The 22165-nt window shown below is 33.6% G+C and overlaps 3 protein-coding genes across 7 annotated transcripts; all 3 read left to right on the top strand.

Moving 5' to 3' along the window:
* The first annotated feature begins 2346 nt into the window (after positions 1 to 2346).
* LOC132184996 (transcription factor MYB52-like) lies at positions 2347 to 4205 on the top strand. The gene is made up of 3 exons (XM_059598804.1): positions 2347 to 2802; positions 3145 to 3582; positions 3666 to 4205. The coding sequence occupies exons 1-3, from the start codon at positions 2688 to 2690 to the stop codon at positions 3845 to 3847; spliced, it is 735 nt and encodes a 244-aa protein (XP_059454787.1). The 5' UTR covers positions 2347 to 2687; the 3' UTR covers positions 3848 to 4205.
* A 4425-nt stretch (positions 4206 to 8630) lies between these two features.
* On the top strand, positions 8631 to 11188 carry LOC132184223 (uncharacterized). The gene is made up of 5 exons (XM_059597774.1): positions 8631 to 8680; positions 8950 to 9045; positions 9153 to 9236; positions 10525 to 10615; positions 10711 to 11188. Exons 1-5 carry the CDS (start codon positions 8654 to 8656, stop codon positions 11022 to 11024), a joined length of 612 nt encoding a protein of 203 aa, XP_059453757.1. The 5' UTR covers positions 8631 to 8653; the 3' UTR covers positions 11025 to 11188.
* A 2523-nt stretch (positions 11189 to 13711) lies between these two features.
* LOC132184224 (uncharacterized) lies at positions 13712 to 20569 on the top strand. 5 transcript variants are annotated; one of them, XM_059597776.1, is made up of 5 exons: positions 13712 to 13827; positions 13973 to 14067; positions 14336 to 14379; positions 19503 to 19605; positions 19975 to 20569. In XM_059597776.1, exons 4-5 carry the CDS (start codon positions 19586 to 19588, stop codon positions 20555 to 20557), a joined length of 603 nt encoding a protein of 200 aa, XP_059453759.1. In that variant the 5' UTR covers positions 13712 to 13827; positions 13973 to 14067; positions 14336 to 14379; positions 19503 to 19585; the 3' UTR covers positions 20558 to 20569. The 5 variants fall into 5 exon arrangements, with proteins under 5 accessions (XP_059453759.1, XP_059453758.1, XP_059453760.1 ...); XM_059597775.1 differs by having other exon boundaries at positions 19488 to 19605; XM_059597777.1 differs by lacking the exon at positions 14336 to 14379.
* The last annotated feature ends 1596 nt before the right edge of the window (positions 20570 to 22165 follow it).

The following is a 22165-nucleotide window of genomic DNA, read 5'->3' as shown; positions in this document are numbered from 1 at the left end:
TTAATCTAACAAAACAATATCATAGATATAATGAGAAATTTCTTTCATCCAAATCTGATTTATGTTTTGTTTAACTTTTTGAATGTCACCGTCCCAATCAGTTTCCAGATCTGCAACATATTCTAGCAAAGGACATCTCTGGCCACTGCTCGGTGCATTAGAATCGTTGCAAAGCCTGAGCATCACCAGACTCAACACTACATTATTCAAAAAAAAAAAATGCGGAAAGAATTGGAGAATAAGGTTTTTGTTTCATTAAGTTTCGATACGTGTTAAGTGTTAAATTATAATTTATCTCAAAAGTTTAAACTAATAAAAAAATAATGAATTTAATTGTATAATTAATACAGTAATAGTCCTTCAAGTGTGGGCACAATGCATGAAATATTTAAAGGGAAGTGAATGAAGAAAATAAAGTTCAAACTCAAGATCTTTGCTTGGATACCCTAATTAATTAAATTACTGTTTAGTCCAAAAGTTTAACCTAATACAAAATGATAAATTTAATTATTTAATTAATATTTTAACATTAAGTTATACTACATGATGTGTTATAATTAATTACAAAAGCATTACATAGATATGTGCTAATTAAGTTCTATATTAAATATATACTTAAGAAGAACTGACTTATATAAGTGAATATTGAAGATGCTAAATATTAGTTGTAACTAATCTTTTTAGACATAATATAAATGTGGCTAGCACTTGATCATGACACATAATGAATGACGCACCTAGTTCATCATGAATATATTGAATAATTTGAATGAAATAGAGGTTTTTAGAGCTTGATTTATCATCAACAAAGCATATAATGAATGAAAGACGAGTGCAAAGAAATTGTTGACAATTGAATAAAAAATTACATTTATCCCTGTAATTTGTAATATTTTCCTAAACTTTAATTCAATTTTCGCAATGTACTTATCGATCTACGACATAATTTGCAATGCCCCCTTTTGTTATAATTCCTTTTCTTTTTCTTTTTCTTTGTTTTTTTTTTAAAAAAAATAAAAATAAAATCTTAAAAGGAGGAGCTATAATGAAAATGATCTCTTGACCCAAAATGACAAAACTTCCCTTTCATAATACATATATGAGAAATATTAGATGTTCTTCTAGTGTTTTCCTGATGTTCTCCCAACTATAATGTGGTTTTTAAATTATTGTTGAATTTGAGATTATTATTATTAACTTTTAATTTATTGGTAATTTTAAAAGCCACATCACAGTTGGAAGAACACCAGAAGAACACTAGAATAACACCTAATATTATTATATATACAAACCCTCCCACGGCTAGCCGTGGGCCACCTAGCTACTAGCAATTTTTTTTTTTTTCTTTTAAATTAAGGGTACAATGAAAAATTTTACATCATGTGGGAGTCACGTGACGACCGCCTAAATACTCAATAGAAAAATCCTAACGAATGGAGGACATTGAAACAAATCGAGGGATGACGTTGCAAATTGATTGAGTAACAAATTGTATCATACATTGCAAGATGCGCCATCCCCCGTTGTTTGAGGGGGATAAATGTAGTTTCAATGGATTAAACAAATAATATAATTAGGTTATTGGATAGAGCCGTAATTTAACATTAGAGATAACAGCAACCACACACCTACGGGGAGACCAGATGTTTGACTCAAAGAGTTTTGAAGCAAGAGGGGATCAGGCCAGGGAAGATGTCCGAATCTCCACGTGCAGTTGTGATCAGCTTTCTAAGCTAATTTGTTAGTTAGGTCTGAAAGGGGATCAAGACCTTAAAAACAGCCATATATATATATATGTACAACATCACAAGTATGACAACAATTAATACCAAACCCCCACCTTTTCTTTTTATTTATTTATTTATTTATTTAATATATTTTTTATATTAATTAATAAATTCTTGTTTTAGATAAGGTTTTTGGATTAGGGTTAGGGACAGGCTATGCTCGCTAGCCTTTTGTTTTCATCTAAAGGCAAGCAGTTAATCGTTAATCGATCAAAGTGTACAAGACTGGTTTTCACCATTTCCGTACGTTAATTTTTCCCTGATCTTTTTGTTTCTCGAGAAAAAATTTTCTTTTCTTTTTTTTTTCTTTTTTTTTTTTTATAAAATAATTAAAAGGAGTAAGCGAGGTGGGTTATAAGTAGAAGTTGTAGGTTAGAAACTTGGAGAGACGTTGAAAGCAGAACCAAATTCACACCTCCAAGCAACCACTCTATATTATCTCTCTCTCTCTCTCTCTCTCTCATGACATGTATGTATATATGTGTATATATATCATCTCTATGTGATTACTTATAAGGCGTTTGTTAGCCGAGACGTTGCATCAGTCGCAGGTGCTGGGTCTGTCCAAACCCTCCAACTCTCTAACGGAAAAGCACACTTTCTCATCATCTCCCCCACCATATATTCTCTTCCAACCCTTTCTTTCTCTTTGTCTTCATTGCTTGATTCTTCTTTCTCTCTCTGCTTATTTTTGTGCATCGGAAAGAAGAACGGGCGAGGGAAGAGGATTAAGCTCGATCGTGCTTGAGTAGTTAGCTAGAGAAGATGGTTAGAGCTGATCAAGGGCTACGGCTGCAATAAGGTCAATAGGGTCGGGATCGATTCTGGCCGGCAGGGTTCGGATCTTTGGTATTATTCTTTTAAAGGGTATTTATTCTTTTTGTTATTAGAGAAGATAAGATGTGCACCAGAGGCCACTGGAGGCCTGCTGAAGATGAGAAGCTCAGGGAGTTGGTGGAACGCTATGGACCTCATAACTGGAACGCTATAGCTGAAAAGCTACAAGGAAGATCAGGTGAGAGAGACCAATTAAATCAATCTAATTAATCTGTGATTTTTTTTTTATTTTCTTCCAAAACTTCTAGCTAGGGTTTGATGTAAAAAGAACAGGATTCATTATAATATAAATTAAATGATTAAACATGATATGTTAATAGCCCTATTGACTATAATTGTTATTTCTGCTTTCGATTTTCACATGGTGTAAAAAGAGCAAAACGATCTGTGAAATGGATCGAGTCGATTTTTTATCTTGTTTACTGTGATTATTAATTATCGGGTAGTGCTCGCTAAACTAGAATTAATTAGAGGTTAATTAAGTGCTAACACATGAAGTACTTCTGATGAATTCGATCAGGGAAGAGCTGTAGGTTGAGATGGTTCAATCAGTTGGATCCAAGGATCAATAGAAACCCTTTTACAGAAGAGGAAGAAGAGCGGCTTTTGGCTTCTCACCGGATCCATGGGAATAGATGGGCTGTAATAGCAAGGCTTTTCCCTGGTCGAACTGATAATGCAGTGAAGAACCATTGGCATGTCATCATGGCACGCAGATGCAGAGAAAGATCTAAGCTTTATGCCAAAAGAGCTGCTCAGACATTAATGAATGAGCAAAAATCTTCTTCCTGCTTAAAACAAGACATCCAGATCAACTGTGAGACAAGAAACCTTGCTCCCTTTGTTGAGAAATACCGTGAAAGATTTCATGCATACCCTTTCACTAATTATAACTCTCCCCAATTCCCCAAAGAGTGGTTCTCTCAAGATCTAAGCCCTTGTATCACTATGCTCGAAGGTAAACATCAAAATATTTGAATGATGTGATGGTGAAAATCAACCCTTAATACTGACATGTTTTGATTGATGTTATGATTGCAGAGAAGAAGCAGCCTGTCGAGTTTTATGATTTTCTCCAAGTAAATACAGAGTCTAACGGTAGCGAGGTGATAGATAATACGAGAAGAGAAGACGAGGAGGTGAACCAGGAAGCGAGGGAACAGCAGAACAAGGCTGGTGTTCCATTCATAGATTTCTTATCTGGTACTAGTGGAAGTTCTTGATTAGTAATACGTACGTACGGTTGTGGTGTCTGAGTGATGAAAGATCGATCGATGACACATACTGTAAAAAAAGAAGAAGAAAAAAAATGATCACTTGCATATACGTACGTATTAAGCCTAACTAATTACTACCTGATTACCTAGATGCATGTTGCTACTGCATTGACAGACAGACTATATTTAAGGAGACATGTAGGGATATTATATATCTATATATATATATATACTCGGAAGAGCTGAGGTTGTTTGTGAAATTAATGTTGGTACGTATAAGACATACTGCAGGAAAGTTCTTTGATTCTCTTGAAGTGGATTTGAATCTTAAGGGGATAGTATATATTATATATCCATATTTATTTTCTACCTTTGCCCTTAAATTATATATACATCATGAGGTTATTCCTCTTCTTCTTCTCGATGATCGCTACAGAAAGTTTCATATATATATATGAAGAGTGCTAACATATTTCTTAGTATTCACTTTCACTCTTTTGACGTGACTGTAAACATTATTATTGAATGAAACAACGAAAGAAAAATGCATGTACCATTTCATGGTAATTTTTTTTTTACAACATTAAGAAATGAGCACTTAATTAAGAGTATATATATATATATTCAATTCATCTAAAAGCTTAATGAAGATATCACCTCCTAGTATTTCAATGAACAAATTAGTGAAAAAGGAAAAGAACATGAAATGGAGATCGGTCTTCAGATGCCTTTAATTAGGTTACACTACATATATGGCTTGAAAAAACATTGTTGACATCCTACTTAAGGTTGTTCGATGTAAATTTTGGTTTCTGCATGTTGGGTACGTGTACGTAATTAAGTACTACATTGTTGATCGACCTGATCTTATTTAAGGTTGTTTTACGTCAAAAAAAAAAAAAAAAAAAAAAAAAAAAAAAAATTGCTCCATTAATGGCACCTTCTTATTTATGTGTGTAGATTTTACTCCACGATATGCACATAATGAAAGTTTAATGAATTTTGAATATTTCCTCATGAAACTATATATATATATATATAACCAGGTCATGCTAGCAAAACGCGAAGAACAAAAACTAGCTAGCTAGCATGACCTGGTTATATATATATATATAGTATGTTTTAATGAAGTCTTATTTATAAAACAAAAAAAAAAAAAAAAAAAAAAAAATTGTTCTTATTTAAATGTTAATGTAATATTCTAGAAAGTTAATCCTACATTAAGAAAATAAATTTTTCATATTAAGTGAGTGGAATATAAAGTTCCTCATAGATCGATGCTAATTAATCTTACATTAGTTATTTACTCTATAAGATTGAATTTTATACTTAGAAAGCTTCAATTACAACTTCATATATTACTCATTTTGAAGTGATAATTAGGATGGACGTGGCTAGCACTTACAAACCCTTCTTCTTTCTTCTTTTTTCCTCTAATTAATGGTATAGTTTAAGGGTATAGACATATATTCCTTAAATTTTATTATTATAGACATATTTCTTAAAAATTGCTGTGGATATATCCTCATCCGTAAATCAAGGCATTAGCAATAAATTCAAACCAACTTGAAGAGCTTATAACAATGACACCTCAGTGACTTGTAGAGGATGAAGTATGCATGATTGGACTTATAACCACCCAACAGTTTTCACTCGAGTTAAATTTCTCATAAAACAAATTAAGCAGTAAAATGTTCTCTCTCTCACTGATCAAGAATATATGACTTCTCTTAGTGGTAATAAATTAATATCTGTAAAACTCAATTAAAACGTGTTTCTTAAATTAATCAATTATTCCTGCACAACCTAAAAATGTTTAGTTTTTTAAGCCTTTTTCATTGACCGAACAATTAGCAGAAATCACTGATCACCCACTTGGCCAATTAGACCATGCTTTAATGGCTCCGTTGCAATTTGGGTTATCGGCCGGGTTTGTGTTGTGTACGTACGTATAGTCATGGGGGTATATATACGACTACATGAGTTAACATAAACACAAATCATTTAGTTAATTATATCAAGCCCCTTAACCCCGACACAACTTGTTTAACTACGATGACTGGGCATGATTCACATAACTCGTTTAATAAATAGACTATGTTTGATTGACACAAACACAACCAATTTCATATCTTATAAGCATAAATTATATCAATTATACACATTAACAACTAAATTTATGACAAGATCAATTTGTAATTTAATTATCAAGTTGACACAAATTTGACCAATTTATTAATTGTGTCTAACCGGCTCGATCAGCCCACATTGACTTGAACCCTATTACGCTAAACCTTAACCATTTAATTTGGCATCGAATTTTCACGTTATTTCAAACATTGCCAAACTAATTTCAAACAAGTGGTAATTTAACACTAATAAAAATTAATCACATAAGCAACGTGATTAGAGAGATATGAGTGAATATATAAGCTTATAGACGTCACGTGTATTTTTCTTCTTTGGCGGCTCATTCTTTGTGGGGCAAAGTCTTTGAAAGATTTTAAAGATTTGGAGGGCCGTGGGCCCGTGGCCTCCTACCCCAAACCGTATTACCTGCAAATTTTAACCACTCAGCCCACTAAGATTGCAACACATTGCCTACAGATTTTGTACTTTCTTCATTCACTCAGCCCACTAAGATTGCAACACATTGCCTACAGATTTTGTACTTTCTTCATTTCTCTCTCTCTCTCTCTCTCTCTCTCTCTCACCAGCTCTCCAACTCATGATTGTTACATATTTCAAACTTGATCCAGTCGATGGGATACTCCTCACAAAGGAAAGTAATTAAACTGTCTTGATTGTTTCAAACCCACTCGATAAAGGAAAGGAACCCTCAGAAGAGTCAGTTGACAGAAATTAAATTATGAAGGCACATTACTTTTTAGACTGATCTCTTTAACCTTGTGTTGATGTGCAATAATGTCGTTCCGCTTACTCGAACGGTTCTTAAAATGTACATGCATGTTTTATGAAGTGCGATTTTGAATGCTATAAAAGACTTTTGCTTCTTTTACTAGATACTAATTAGTTTTCAGATGAGATAGTTAAAGGCTTGATCCAACAAATGGTATTAAAGTCAAAAAAATCATGGGATCGAGTTGAGGGAGTGACATCATGAGGGAGGCATTGTTGGGACACATTATCACTTCTTGCGATTGTTCTAAAAACAAGTCCATTGGGTGTGATTTCGAGGTCCATAAAAGACTTAAGTTTGTCTTCCTTAACACCAATTGGCTTTCAAATTAGATAGTCAAAGGTCCAATCCAATAAATGATATCAGAATCAAGGTCATGAGTTCGAATCACAAAAGCCTCATATTGAGTGAGAGATTGTTGAGATTGTTGCTCTACTCACATGGATGACTCTCTATAAAAAGCTTTGACTCCTTTTATGGGACACCAATTGGTTTTGGTCAAAGACCTGATCCACCAAATGGTATCAGAACTAGAGTCATGGGTTTGAGTCGCGGGAGCCTCATGTTGAAGGAGGGATTGTTGTCTGTTGAGGTGCAACAATGCCACTCTTTCCACTTAAACGACTCTTAGAACATGCATTCACAAAAAGATTTTGGCTCAATTGGTTTTCAGATGAGATAGTCAAATGCTTGATCTAATGAATTCATTGGGGCTAGCCCGACAGTGAAACTGGTATGATTAAATTGGAGTATTATTATCATTTTTGAAAGGCTTATTAGTATGATTAAATTCTTAAATTCTTTAAGCTGGTGGGCTAGCCCCAATGAATTCATTGGGTCAAGCATTTGACTCTTTAAGCCTTTGACTATCGCTGTCCTCAATGTGAGCCTTTGTGAAAAAATTCTTTAAGCCTCTAAGGTTCGAATCTCTTTAAGTGCAAACAATTTATTGGGGTTAGCTCGCTGGCAAAATTAGAGTATTATTTGATCCGTGTGGATGAGGATGTTAACTTAACGTGAGTGGGTGCACGAAGTGATCTTATCTTAAAAAGATTCCTTGACATAAAAACGAAAAAAAAAAAAATGGTAGTCTGTGGATTTGAAGCCGATTTCAGAACATAATTGAAAATCAGCTCTGCTATTAAGTGGTATTGAGCCTATTGACTATAGAATAAAAGAAAAGAAAAAACAAAAACAAACAAAAAAGAGAGAGAAAACTACAACACATTTTCATAGTCCTTTTTTAAAAAAAATAAAAAAAACAAAAAACAAAACACTTGCGCCTACAATTCTTGTTCAATATAATTCTCACTCATGAAATAAATATCTTTAGTACATATTCAAGTAGAAAAATCATTGATTTATTTTACTTCAGAAAAAAATAAACATAAAGTATTCTTTCTATTGATTCATCTTGCGTCGTAGCGAAAATAAATAAAGAGTAATGTAATTTAATAGTCGAGTCATTCTCATTTTTAACTCCAAAGCCTATATGGTTGAAAAAATTAATATTTTTGCATCAAATATTATGAAATACCACAGAGTGATGTATAATATTATTTTTTGGTAAACTGTTATATAACTATTATATAACTGTGATAATGTGACAATAAAAATTAACATTTAAAAGTAAAAGAGATATGATAGGATCTAAGACCTAACTTTTACTTATGTGACACAAAACCACATAAAAAATTGTGTCAAGTTCAAAATTAAAATTTTTAAAAATATATAAAAATCAAAACATATACCCTAACAAAGTTAATCTTAAATGAGCTCATTGAGCCCCTATCAGTGTAATTTTATTATCATATTATTTTTCTTATATAATAGTCATTTTCCATTAATGTAAGCAGGAAAAGTGGAAGATAGAGAGAGAGGAGAGAGAGGCAATGGCAGGACGTCCAAAAAGCAAAAGGGTTCAAACTTTTTCCCACTCACTTTCTCTCACTTTCCATCTTCTTTGAACCGTGTTCTCACATTTTCTTTTGTTAATTCTTGACGCCCACATTTTATCGACCCATTTTCCCAAATTTTCTAAATATGGGGATTACGCTTTCCTTTTGTTTTTCATCTCCTTCAACCATTTTCTCAAAATTTTATAAATTTTGTTTTCTTTTTTGACACACTTTCTTGTGTTATTTTCTCTTATATTCTCACGCTCTCTTTTTGTTTTTCTTTGTTGCAGAGGGGTAATACCCGTATGGATGCAGCGGTTGACGCTATGCGCTCGTATGGATTTTCCGAGGAATTGGTTAAAGAAATGGTTAGAGAACTTCTCAATGTGGGTTTGTTTCTCTGTTTTCCCCTATGATCTCATTGCTTTTTTGGAAGCAAAAACATTCATGGGTTCTGGGTTTTGTGTGGATTGTAATGTGGGTTTTGGTTTAGGTTTATGGTGGGGATGATGGATGGGTCTTTATTGAAGAATTTTCTTACACACTTCTCCTTGATTACATTCTTGCAAAACAGGAGGTAAATATCTATTCCTTGTTTTTTATATTCTTGATTTTTTTGTCGTTATTATTTAATATTTTGAGATTGTTTTTGTTTCGTTGTATGAAAAACTATGTATATCCTTGATATCTGTCTAGTTGCGGAGAAATAGTAGAAATGAAAAGAAATAAAAATTTGAATCTTGGTTTTTTTTACTGTGTTGTCCCTGGGAAATCAGCGTCTTCCACCTAATTGAGCCTATACATATGTGGCTGAACTGAAGATAACCAAACAGGGGGTAAATTTGTGATTGCTGGAATGGAAGAAAGCAAAAGTTATTAGCATTCAACTTAGGCATTGAGCCCAGGAAAAAAAAAAAATCTGTATCCATTTTGCTAATTAGCCTTATCCTCACCAGCTATATATGTATCCATGGTATCTATAGGTAGAAATGCAACAAAGTGAATGGACTATCAAAGAGTATTGTCTCATGAATTATGCCAAAAGACTTGTAGCAGTTTCATTTCAAGAGTCCTAAAATTAATCACATACAAAAAAATATATATGTATTTTGTTGTTGGTTTGTGTTCTATTTATGGTTGCCATTCTGTGAGATGTGCCTAGGCATTTGGGAAATCTAATGAAGCACTGAATCTAAATTTTGAAACAATATTTGGAGTAGAAACAAATGTTCAATTAGAACTATATAACCATGCCTTGGGCAAACCATGTTCATTTACTCTGCCAAAAACTAGGAATTCAAATATCTTGCTTCTCAAAAATTACAGCTGGGATTGGTCAAGTGATGACATTGAGTATGTTAAAAGGCTGTCGTAGTTTGAGATATAGCTTGCACAACTCCCTAAACCCCATCCCCCTTCCTCTTTAGAAACCCGTAGTTATATTGTTCTTATTTTATGCAAATTTTAACAGAGGTAATTGAAGTGGTAGTATCACTCCATGGACACCTAAGTTTATTTTCTTTTTCTCTTTGACACTCATGAATCTGGTACCTAGGTGAAAGTCTGAAAGATGCCCTTAATAATTGATTCGCTATAGTTATGACTCATTGTGTTTTGCTGTAATCTAGTAAAAAGTAAAAAACTTATAGTTTAACATTGCTGTTGTAGTAGTATCAAACTGCTCTGATTTGTAAGTTATGTTACGATTAGCTGCATTTTTGGTCTTGCTGGTTTGTATCTTGCAGTAGAGCAATCAATTGTGCTAAAAGTAGTCACGATGCTGGTTTGAACCTTCACATTAAACTAAAAAAGATATTTTTAGTGACATTTCCCACTTTTATACTCGTTATTATTTTTCTTTGAAGGGTGATTCTTCTGCAGCTTCAGCCATTGGGCCCCCAAGTGGAGTTCGCTTACCCTTATGCACTAACTCAGAGGCTGTGGATGCTGAGTGTGGTAATTGTTTTCCAACCATTTATCAGAGCTTTTATCATATCCCACAAGCAGCAAACCAACGGCCATTAAATTTGATTTGTGCTCTTGATTTGCAGAACAAGCAGCAAATTCTGGTGGCGGTGGAGGTGGAACTCCTGAGAACATTCTTTTTCAGCGACCTCCACATATGTCCCAATCCCCACTACCGGTGGATAATCTTCCTACCCGAAGACGTAAGCCTTACCATGGGTGGATCGGTAATGATGGTGCGGATGATTTAGTGCATCTAACACCAGCTCCATTGCGGGAAAGCTTAGAAAAGTTGCTTACACCAGCTGCATTGCAGGAAAGCTATGATAAGTTGCTTAATGGGATGAGCAGTCGAAGAAAGCGTAAATCAGGGTGGGATGCGAGGCCCCAAGATATGTAATTTTCTATCATTTTCTCATGCTCACATAGCATCTTTTGTGGAATGTGTTTTAGTGTTTCCATAGGCCTTCTAATTCATGTATATAAGGACTACTGACTGCATTCTTAGGTTTTTAGGCTACATTTTTCACATGGTAGATAAAATTAGAGAGCTTTTCACATACAGTATTCAGGCCATGCCCCTGTTCAATTTCCATGGGATGCCATGACAAACTTGTGCTACAGTTTATGGAAATTCAGCATGCTTGTGTTTTCATTTTCAAAATCCCTTTTTATTCTACTACTCCCTTTCACTTGTCCTAATATGAAATTTTCCCACCTATAGATAACCTTTAACTCACTAATGGTTGGATTTAAAGAGGCTTAATTTGGCATACCTCATATGGAAGAATCTGTTTTCATATAATTAATGTATTATCCGACCAATTAAGTACTAAATTATTAAATCACCACCAGACTTTGTAATCAGGTATAAATATAATGGCTGAGATTGTTAATGTTTTTTTAGAGGTTACCTTTTGTCGTTTTTGTTTGAAAGGACATTTGATGAGATATAATGGTGAAGGTACTTTTAAGTGTTTTATGATTGTTTTGTATTTTTTTTTTTTGTTGTTTGTTAATATTTTTGTTTTGAAAAAAGAGAAAGAAAGAGTGCGTGTTATAAAATGAAGAGCTTTTTGATTCGACCCGATATGGGTACTCAATACTATCAAAATTGTCTCTAATCAAGTTGTATTTCTCACCCATTGTAACAAAAAGGCAGTAAATTTTGAGTTTAAGGAATATTTTATGGAAAATTATATTACTTTTCCTCGAGGTTTTATGAAATTAAAAAGTATTATTTCTTTCTTTTGAATTAATTAGTAATTTTTCTTACTTTGAAACTGTCGTAGTGGAAGATTGGGGTAACTAATCAAAGAGCAACGTCTTTGATTCTGCAAGGAGAAGCGTCTTCGTCTTCTACCCAAAAAGATAAAAATAAGTGTGCATGCTAAAAGAAAAAAAAAAAAAAAAAAAAAAAAAAACTCCGCATAGTATTTGAGAGAAACTTTTTTGATTTGATAATAATTCCATGGATTTCAGTTTTACATAATAAATTAGCCTATTTATAGAAGAGAAATACTTGTAGAGAAAGTAAACTTAATCCTAGTAGTAATAGTAAACATAATCCTAGTAACAATAGTAAACCTAATCGTAATAAGAAAAGGAGAATAATTAAAACAAATCTAACCATATTAAGGAAATAAAGTCCTAATAAAATAAAAATAAAATCCAAATATAAAAATTGACAATCAGCAGGAATCGTGACAATCTTTTATTTATACTTCCATTGTCTGATAACGGGTAATATTCTAATAAACTGACGCTGCTCTAATATCATTTTTTATATTTTCTTTATTTTCGTTTTTACCGAAAATATAGGTAAATATCGTTCTACATTAGAAACGTATTATATGTTGATCACCTTTGTGGTACTAATGTCCATTAAAAGAATCGGAGTTCTTTATTGACTTAAAATATTAATTATAAATTGGTTAAAATGTGTGGGTATTTTAAAATACAATCACTAAATTTATGTTTGGTAACCATCACTAAGGGCTCAGCATGTTTCCGACCAGTTGAATTATTTTAATTTATTTTCTTATAAATTCATCACTTCTCATTTAGTTTTGAAGTTTTGATGATTTTTAGTTTTCTAAAGACAAGCTCACAATTTTTTCAAGAATATTTTGCTTGTGTGAGAGAACTTGTTTCTTACCCTGCTTTACCAAAGTTGTTCAAAGAGGTGTCAATAATGGCACCTTGAACAACCTCAAACAAAATAATGGGAATGTGTTTTTAAAAATGCACGATTTTAAAAACTAAACTGTAATTTTACCAAACTTTATTTCTTTACGTGAGCTTGTCAATTACATTCACAGGAAAAAAAACTATTCATCTCTCTCTCTTTTTTCTTTTTTTTTTTCTTTCTAATTTTATAAGTAACTAATAATGATGTACAACCAAATAAACCCATGGAAAATGCTTCTTTTTTTTTTTTTTTTTTTGGGTTACAAGAATTAAAAAACAATAAAATGTAATTTTTGGGTAAATCATTTTTAAAACTGGGGTATTTTTGAAAAATTGATTCAATTTCAATGAGCAAATTTAATTATTTTTGTGTTATCACCAAATGAAAGAGTCTATTCAACTTCTTGTACTCTTAATAATATTTTTAATAGAATTTATATGATTATATCATATGATCAATTGATCATTAAATTATATGATTATATAATAAAAAATTATATAACGAAAATTTATTTTAATGAGTGAACTATTATTTTTGGCATACTCTGAGGACCTATAAATTATTTTTTATATCACATAGAGTGAGTTATAATTTAAGCTAACTACAGTGACCTATAAATTATTTGTTACACCACAATGAATGATTTGTAATTTAGGTCAATCACATGGACCAATTTTAATGTTATCCCTAAATTATAATTATACACATATAATAACTTCTTTTTTATTCAATTTTTTAACTATTTTTTGAACAATTTGTTGAAGTTGTTAGTAATTAAACCGACTTCCTTTTACACTTAAACCATTTTTTAAACAATTTCTTAGTCAAAACTACGTCGTTTTGCATTCAAAACCGTCTCTCCCTCAGCAGCCGCTTCAGTGTTCCCACCTCTCCAGGTCTCTCGCTCTCTCTCTCTCTCTCTCTCTCTCGACAGATCGCATCTCTCTCTCTCGGCAAAACGGTTCCCCACGGCGTCTCTCTCTGTAAACCGCTTGCCTCCGTCGTGCTCAAGGTAAGCTCCTCTCTCGTTCTCTTCCTCTCTCGTCTCGCTCTCCCGTATCCCGTTTTGTGGACATCCCTCCTCTGTTTCCCCTTCTTGTAAGCGAGATGGATATGGGTGAGGCTGAGAGTGAAGATTTTGGTTTGATTGTTTGTAGATTTGGTATGAGTTTGAAGGTTTTCCACTCCGATTCTGAGTTTGAGGGTTTTCCATAACTTTCTCTCCCTCTTCGTGAAGGCTGATCGCCCAAAGGTTCGTCCCAAATTACACAATCTGGTTGCTTCTTTATATATATATTTGACGATTTCGAATCAAAATAAGACCAAATTGCTTAGATTCTGATTCTGTGTTTGGGTGTTCTTTGGGGTGCTGTGTGTTAATATTGTGGTGTTATCTGACCAACCATGTATATCCAGCTCAGTAAAAAAATAAACTTCTTTTTTTAATGTGCCAGTTATCCCGAATTTTTGTGTCATGTATAGATTTATTCAAATCACTTGTTTTTCTCACTTGGAAACAGGAATAAGAGCATACAGGTTACACCGTTTGGAAAGATTGGTTCAGGTACAACTGAGCTAGTATATCTGTAGAGAGAAGAATTATATTTTAAAAATGCTTTTACTTTGAAACAATTTTATGATGCCTAATGACTCCAACTATGTTGCAAATATGACCGTTGGAATGTTTATAGTCTTCTGAAATTACCTTTTTGAGCACACAGTTTTAACTGATTGGAAATTGTGATTGTTGTATTCACTGGTGTAGGGACTCAAATACTTATTTTAAGTTTTCTTATACTATTTTCCATGATTCTGAGACAGCCAGGAGAAGACAGCTTAGAAATATTTTATGAAACCTTCCATGGCGCCAATATAACGAAATTCATTTCCTTTCCAAAATGAAAGGATGTCAAATGTTGCATTCTTATCAAAAGACCTAGGTTCATCCAAATAAAGTTCTAATTGATTCATTTGTGAATGAGCATCAACTCCACCAAATGCTAAATATTCTACATGGAAAAAAATGAATATAAACATAAAATTAAGTGGTTAGGCGTATGGTTACTAACAAGATAAGAAACTAATGATATTCACATTTTTCCAATCTAGTTCTTGATGATGTTCTTGGGGCTGAACAAATATGGAGCTTGAAGTTGTAGAAGAAGTACTATACTCCATAAAAAGATGGTTTAATTTATCACGAACATTCACAAACTTTACAGATTCTATGACTCCATAAATCTTTGTATAGTAGCAATTTAGAAGGTGAAGCTTGTAACAAGGATTTAAGACAACTGCTATGGCCAACACTACACTGAATTTTGACCAATATTTCTCAAATTTGGAGATTATTTGTGTTGCCATTAATCTCTTATTCGCATATTAGCTCACAAGTTGTTCCTTCAAGTTTACATAAATCAAGGCAAACACAGGAAAATGTAAATTGGTTGTGGGATACTTGGTACCAGAAAATTTACGTGTGGTATGGTAAAAGCATGCTAAGAAACTAATGATATTATTCACCTTTTCCCACTCAAGTGTACTAGGACAATGCTTATAGTTTGAATCAGTCATCTCCAAATAACTACAAGCACACCGATAGTGAATAGCACTCTCAAGCATAAAATATGTAGAATTCCATCTGGTTGACACATCTTGGCTTAACCTCTTATTACACTATCCAATGACATTTGATTTACAGCTTGGAGAAAATTTTGTTTTTTCCGTTGTGATCTTCTAACATACTTCACATTATCTTGAATCTTTTGGATAACATCATTGATTTCTTTCAATCCATCTTGCACTATCAAATTAAGAATATGGGCACAACAACGCTAATGAAAGAACTTACATTCACAAAGAAGAGCTTTATAAATGTTCAATGTTTGTTTTAATTCTTCAACACAAACATCATTAGAAGCATTATCTAATGTTATAGTAAAAACCTTGTTCTCAATCCCCACTCTTGTAGCAAAATATATATGCACATATACCCATCAGTTGTCAAAGAAGTCCACAAATCAGATGTTAAACAAATCCTCCTAGGACAAACATTCAGCATAGACTTAACCCTTTCTTTCTCCCTTATATGCATCTTAACAAAATCAGCCTTAGTAGTATTTCTAAAGATAAGTGGTACATTTTCAACATTCAACATATGTAGTGATGTACATTCAACATTCAACTACGTAGTGATGTCATCTTCAACATTCAACATATGTAATGATGTACATTAATATAAACATTCAACTACGTAGTGATGTACCACTTATCTCTAGAAATACTGCTAAGGCTGATTTGGTTAAGATGCATATGAGGGAGAAACAAAGGGTTAAGTCTATGTTGAATGTTTAAAGTAAGAGGATTTGTTTAACATTTGATTTGTGGACTTCTTTGACAACTGATGGGTATATGTACCTTACTGCATATTTTGTTGACAAAGTTGGGTATTATCTAAAAGGGTGTTAAACTTTTCATTCATGCCTCCACTACATAATGGTATATCTTTGTCTTAAAAAATATATATTTTGCTACAAGAGTAGGGGATTGAAAACAAGGTTTTTACTATAACATTAGGTAATGCTTCTTCTAGTGATGTTTGTGTTGAGGGATTAAAACAATCATTGAACATTAAGAAAGTTCTTCTTTGTGAATGTGAGTTCTTTCATCTGCGCTGTTGTGCCCATATTCTTAGTTTGATAGTGCAAGATGGATTAAAAGAGATCAATAATGCTATCCAGAAGATTCAAGAGTGTGAAGTATGTTAGAGGATCACAAGGGAGAGAACAAAATTTTCTCCAAACTATGAATCAAATGTCATTGGATAGTAATAAGGGGGACAAGATGTGCCAACCAAATGAAATTCTACATATTTTATGCCTGAGAGTGCTATTCACTATCGGCGTGTTTTTAGTTATTTGGAGATGACTGATTCAAACTATAAGCATTGTCCTACTGCACTTGAGTGAGAAAAGGTGAATAATATCAATAGTTTCTTAGCTTGCTTTTACCATGCTACATGTAAATTTTCTGGTACCAAGTATCCCACAGCTAATTTATACTTTTCTGTAGTTGCCTTGATTTATGTGAACTTAAAGGAACAACTTGTGAGTGAAGATGAGACTAAGAGATTAATGGCAACATAAATGATATCCAAATTTGAGAAAAATTGGTCAAAATTTAGTGTAGTGTCGGCCATAGCAGTTGTCTTAGATCCTTGTTACAAACTTCACCTTGTAAATTACTACTATACGAAAATTTGGAGCCATTGAATATGTAGAGTTTGTGATAAATTAAGCCATCTTTTTATGGAGTATAGTACTTCTTCTACAACTTTAAGCTCCACAATTGTTCAGCCCCAAGAACTAGATTGGGAAAATGTGAATATCATTAATTTCTTATTTTGTTAGTAACTTAGAATATATACTACTAACCACTTAGTAGTTTTATTTTTATATTCTCTTTTTTCCATGTAGGAATATTTAGCATTTGGTGGAATTGATGCTTTTTCACAAAAGAATCAATTAGAACTTTATTTGGTTGAACCTAGGTCTTTGGATAAAATGCAACATTTGACATCCTTTCATTTTGGAAAGGATATGAATTTCGTTATCATGAAGTAACTGCAATGGCTCATGATATTTTGAGTATTCATGTTTCTAATGTTGCTTCAAAATCCACTTTTAGTATTGGTGGACGTGTGATTGATCAATATAGGAGCTCACTCAAACTTGATATTGTTGAGGCACTAGTTTAACAAAAATCAGTGTTGGGCCTGTTGAGGATTGCCACTTGCTTGGGGTTATGAATAGAGATCTAAATCTTAAGAATTTCTTTGGTGCTTTGATGGGCATTCTAAACCATCCCTATAGTTTGGAACGAAGGTAATTGTGCCTGGATCTTTGAGATTTTAGAAAGTAAAAAGAATCTTCAAACAATAGCTTTCTATCTTGGCAGCATCTTGAGGTTCAAGGGTAAGGGTCTCTGCAACGCAATACCGTCAACTTCCATAGATGGTGTGGATTGGTTGTCTTTCCACAGAGTAGCATCCATCATGCACTTACATGGGGTTGTTGCGGCCAAAAGATAACACAACCGGTGACACAGAGATGGAGAAAGGGAGAACTTACCAGTGTGGAGGAGTAGAGGCGAGGTACCAGCGACCGGCGTTGTGTCAGGAGATGGCGGCGAGTTCAGTGTCATCGCCGTGGCAGTTGGGTAGATGAATAGGAAAAGTGAAGGAAGGGTTTTTACTTTCAAAGGAACAAGAGAATAAAAATTCAGTGTTTTGCTCATTTTACTTATAGTGTTTCACCCTGATTTGTTAATCCTTTATTGGAGGACACAAAGGTATCAATTAGTGCCAAAAAAAACCTTATAGAAGTTATTCTTAAATATTTTTATAAAATAGTTATTTTTTGTTTGGTTGGTTATAATTCGATTGTAGCAGCCAGTAATGGAAGAGGAGATTGATAATCATACAGGTTCTCCGGCATCATCTTCGCCGAGATCGAAGTCGATTTTATTACCTTAGAAAGGAATGACTACCTTTTCTTACTCAGGCGGAGTATTTTTTCCCCCGACTTTAGTTAGGTGTCGTCCTCTATAGGGCATGACACTGGCTGCCTTTCTTATGAGATACGGCCTTTGTGAGGTGCTGCTTGCTAGCAAGGTATGACCTTTACTAGGGTAGTAGTGTCAAATTCTTTGCCCCGTAGTAGGTCACAACCACTTGACACGCGCCATATAATGGCATGTGCTAGTTGGCAGGTTAAGGCGTTATCTAATTATTTGTAGACAGTCGCTTGTTAGTGAGCGACATTGTTCGCTTAAGTTTTTCGAATGGGACGGAGAAAATTCGAAATTCGAAATATTTAAGAATAGAATATTTAAATGTAAAAAGAATAAGGAGATATTTGGATTGAAAAACCTCATATCATCTCTGTTCTTTTGGAATGTAACGCCTAAAAGTGGAAAAAAAATAAATAAATAAATAAAAAACAAAATAAAAAGGGGAAAAGAAAAGAAAAATTAAAGGTTAGGTAGAGGCGTTAGCTCTCCCTCTAAAATACTGGCGGATTGCCCTAGTGTCTACCAAATTGAGACACTCCGATTGTCTCTCCCTTTTGGACAAGTTCAATCGCCGACAACCAGGCGAGATAATATAGGTACGATTTTTATATCCTAATATCTTCCTGCCTGTACTTTCACTTTAGGAGCTATGCGAAAATCCCACAAACATGGCTGGAAGTTGAAATTACTACTTAGAATGCGGAGAGATTGATTATTGGAGTATTTTTGTTTGTAATTCTTTAGGGGATTCTTTTGTATGCTTCTGTATAATTAGGTCTTATTTTCTATCAATAAAATTTTCACATTACTAAAGAAAAGAAGGGATCTTTGGAATTTTATTATGGAGGAGTTCTTCTCTATGAAAGGGGTTTTTGATTGTAGACAAAATAACGATAAACTTATGGGTTTTGCTTTATTTTATTTTTGGATTACTGGTTTGGAATATTTTTGTGGGCGACCAAACAGGGGACATATGTAATTTTTCTGTTTTCGAGATTTGGGGGTTCTACTTTTGCGGAAAAAATTAGAAATTATCCCTGTTTTGTTTTTAAGATTTCTTCTTGAACGTTTTTGGTTACTTTTAACTATGGATTTTCCTAGCTCTCCCTTTTCCAGAGGAAGAAGTTGGAATGCTTTTTTCTTGCCCCAGAAACAAGTCGCTGCTATGCCAACTAGGGGATTGAGCAAAATGAAAAGTCATGGCTTTCCATCTTGGGTGGTAAACTCTTTCTTTAATGTGTCAATCAGAATATTTCAGACAACACTGTACAAATGTATTGTATGAATTGGGGGGGTTGTTAATGCGGTTCACCAGTTTTTCCTTTATGAATCCTTCCTGTGAATCAAAAGAAACACAACACTCACATACAGAAGATACAATGGTTGGTACTAAATGAAAGTGGTTGGGGAGACACTGGTGATTGGAAACCTTTCTATGGAAATCTTTCTTTCACGGAGTAGTGCAGAAATTTGTAAATTCAGCCACTTCTCTTGGTGCCTGATCTAGAAATCATTTGATATTGCTTTGGTTATTAATATGAAGAAGAAGTAAATTTCTTTTCATATAATCTCTTCATTGCATTTGCAGTGAAAGATATCCGATAACAAGCAACCTTCCTATCATGCTTCTTGGCGAGAACTCCATTCTGGAAACCCACTACGATGTTTTATCTGTTAAAGAAGATGCAAGCTATGAAGAAATTCGTACAAGCTACCGATCTGCCATCTTAAACTCCCATCCTGATAAGTTACAGAAGACATCTGAGACATCCAAGCCTGACCATGAGTCAAGGGAAAGATTTTTGAAGGTACAGAGAGCTTGGGAAGTCCTCAGCAATTTGAGCTCACGGGCAGTTTATGATGGCGAGTTGCGAGCTCTGAGGCAGGATGCCGTAACTGCAGATGATGTCAATTTGGATGATATGATGGTTGAAGATGTTGGAGAAGCCTTGGAGCTCTTTTACCAGTGCCGATGTGGTGACTACTTCTCTGTTGATTCTCTGGAGTTGGAAAATTTGGGGTATGTATTGTTGAGAGACAGGAATAAGATTTCTTTGCAGACGCCAGATGCTTCACCTGCATCGGTGGTTCTTCCTTGTGGGTCTTGTTCTTTGAAAGTTCGGCTATTGATAAATTCGGATATTTGTGTTTCAATTGATGATCAAATATGATTATTGTTTTCACTGGTTTTTGTGCTTGGTTTGGTTGTGGAAAAGCTTTTAACTTGTGCTTGAATTCCGATGACATAATTTATTTTCCCATGTTTTCCAGGCAATCAGTTAAAACCGTTGGGTAAAACGCTTTAAAACTGCAAACCTCTGCTGTTGTCAAACAATGTTAACTTTCCCGAAGCTTGACTTGGTTGTTGAGATTATAGAGTGCGTAGTTTGTAACTGGACCAGGATCCAGTGTAATAAGGTTGCATATTGTACATTTGCAGGGAATATCTCGTTAACATTTGCCTATGGGCAAAATAATAAATTTCCTCTTGCCCGAGGGCTTGTATCAATTTATGATGTATTTCTCCCATTTTCACATACAAAATTTCTTCATAGCTTATCTTTCACGGATATGATTTAAAATATGGCCATTTTTTTATTTTTTTATTTTTTGACTTATATGGCCGATTATGAGTAGTTAACGTAGTAAGTTTTTAAATTTTAAATGTTGTCTTTCTATAGTTTTTGTGAGTAATAATTTCTAAGAAAATAATATCGTATATTAAATTTTTTAACTTAATGAAATCACATGCAAGGAAAATTATTGAAATATAATTAACGCAATTAATTACGCTAATTAATCGTCCGGTTTAGTCTTTAAAAAAAATAGATTCACGCCACATGTTGTAATTTTAAGACACTTATGGGAGGGGTTTTGCTTATGGGAGGGGTTTTGGCTATATATATATATATATATATATATGATACTAAATTTTGGATATCGTTAGGATTCCTAGCGTACCAAATGTGTGGCTTGGAGCCTTCTACCAAGAGATTAGGATCCTCGACATTTCATGGTATTTTATTTTATTGTCTCTAACCATGTAAATTATTACACATCATTTAAAATTTTCAAATAACACAACAACATATTTAATAACGAAAAATATTATGGGTTAATCAGTTTTTCATATTTTGCTTATATTCTCTTATAAATTCAATAAATTAATTATTAAATTTATAGGGTCTACAATTCTTATACACCAGATAATCCTATTCTCTTATTAAGTACCACCGGTCATGGACGTTTGATGGTGATCTTGCATGTTTGGTTATACTCAATACTCATACTTCCAAGGTGTCCCAATCACGACCGTTCAACTATATTCATTTGGTTTTGTCTGATTCAAACCAAGAAATTGATCGAATCTTCCCTGTGCTTTTGTTTTGGTGGATCCTATTTGGTATCTGTCGTTTTGTACGCAAACGTCTCCCAATCTAACGGTCATTGACCATCAATCTCCATCCCAGGTAGGTAGGCTGGTAGTGCATACTGTTTCTCTCAACGAACTGCCAGCTCCCAATCCAACGGTCATTAAGGCATGCTGGCCACCACCTTGAACAATGGAGATAGAATAATCGGTAGTTAATCCCATAACAAAGAATGTCTGGCAGCTGATATTGATGGATGAAAAACTGTTAAATTTTAATTTATCGTAAAAAATAAATAAAATAAATAGATATTAAGTTAACAAAGAATGGCTGATTTTAAATGTCACGGCAGTTGTACACGAATTTATTAAATAAAATTTGTTAAATCATCGCTGATTCTGAAAACTT

The sequence above is a fragment of the Corylus avellana genome, chromosome ca6 (assembly GCF_901000735.1).
Source record: "Corylus avellana chromosome ca6, CavTom2PMs-1.0".
NCBI classification, from domain to species: Eukaryota; Viridiplantae; Streptophyta; class Magnoliopsida; order Fagales; family Betulaceae; genus Corylus; species Corylus avellana.
The sequence above is the reverse complement of the archived record's forward strand: the minus strand, read 5'-3'. Positions and strand labels throughout refer to the sequence as shown.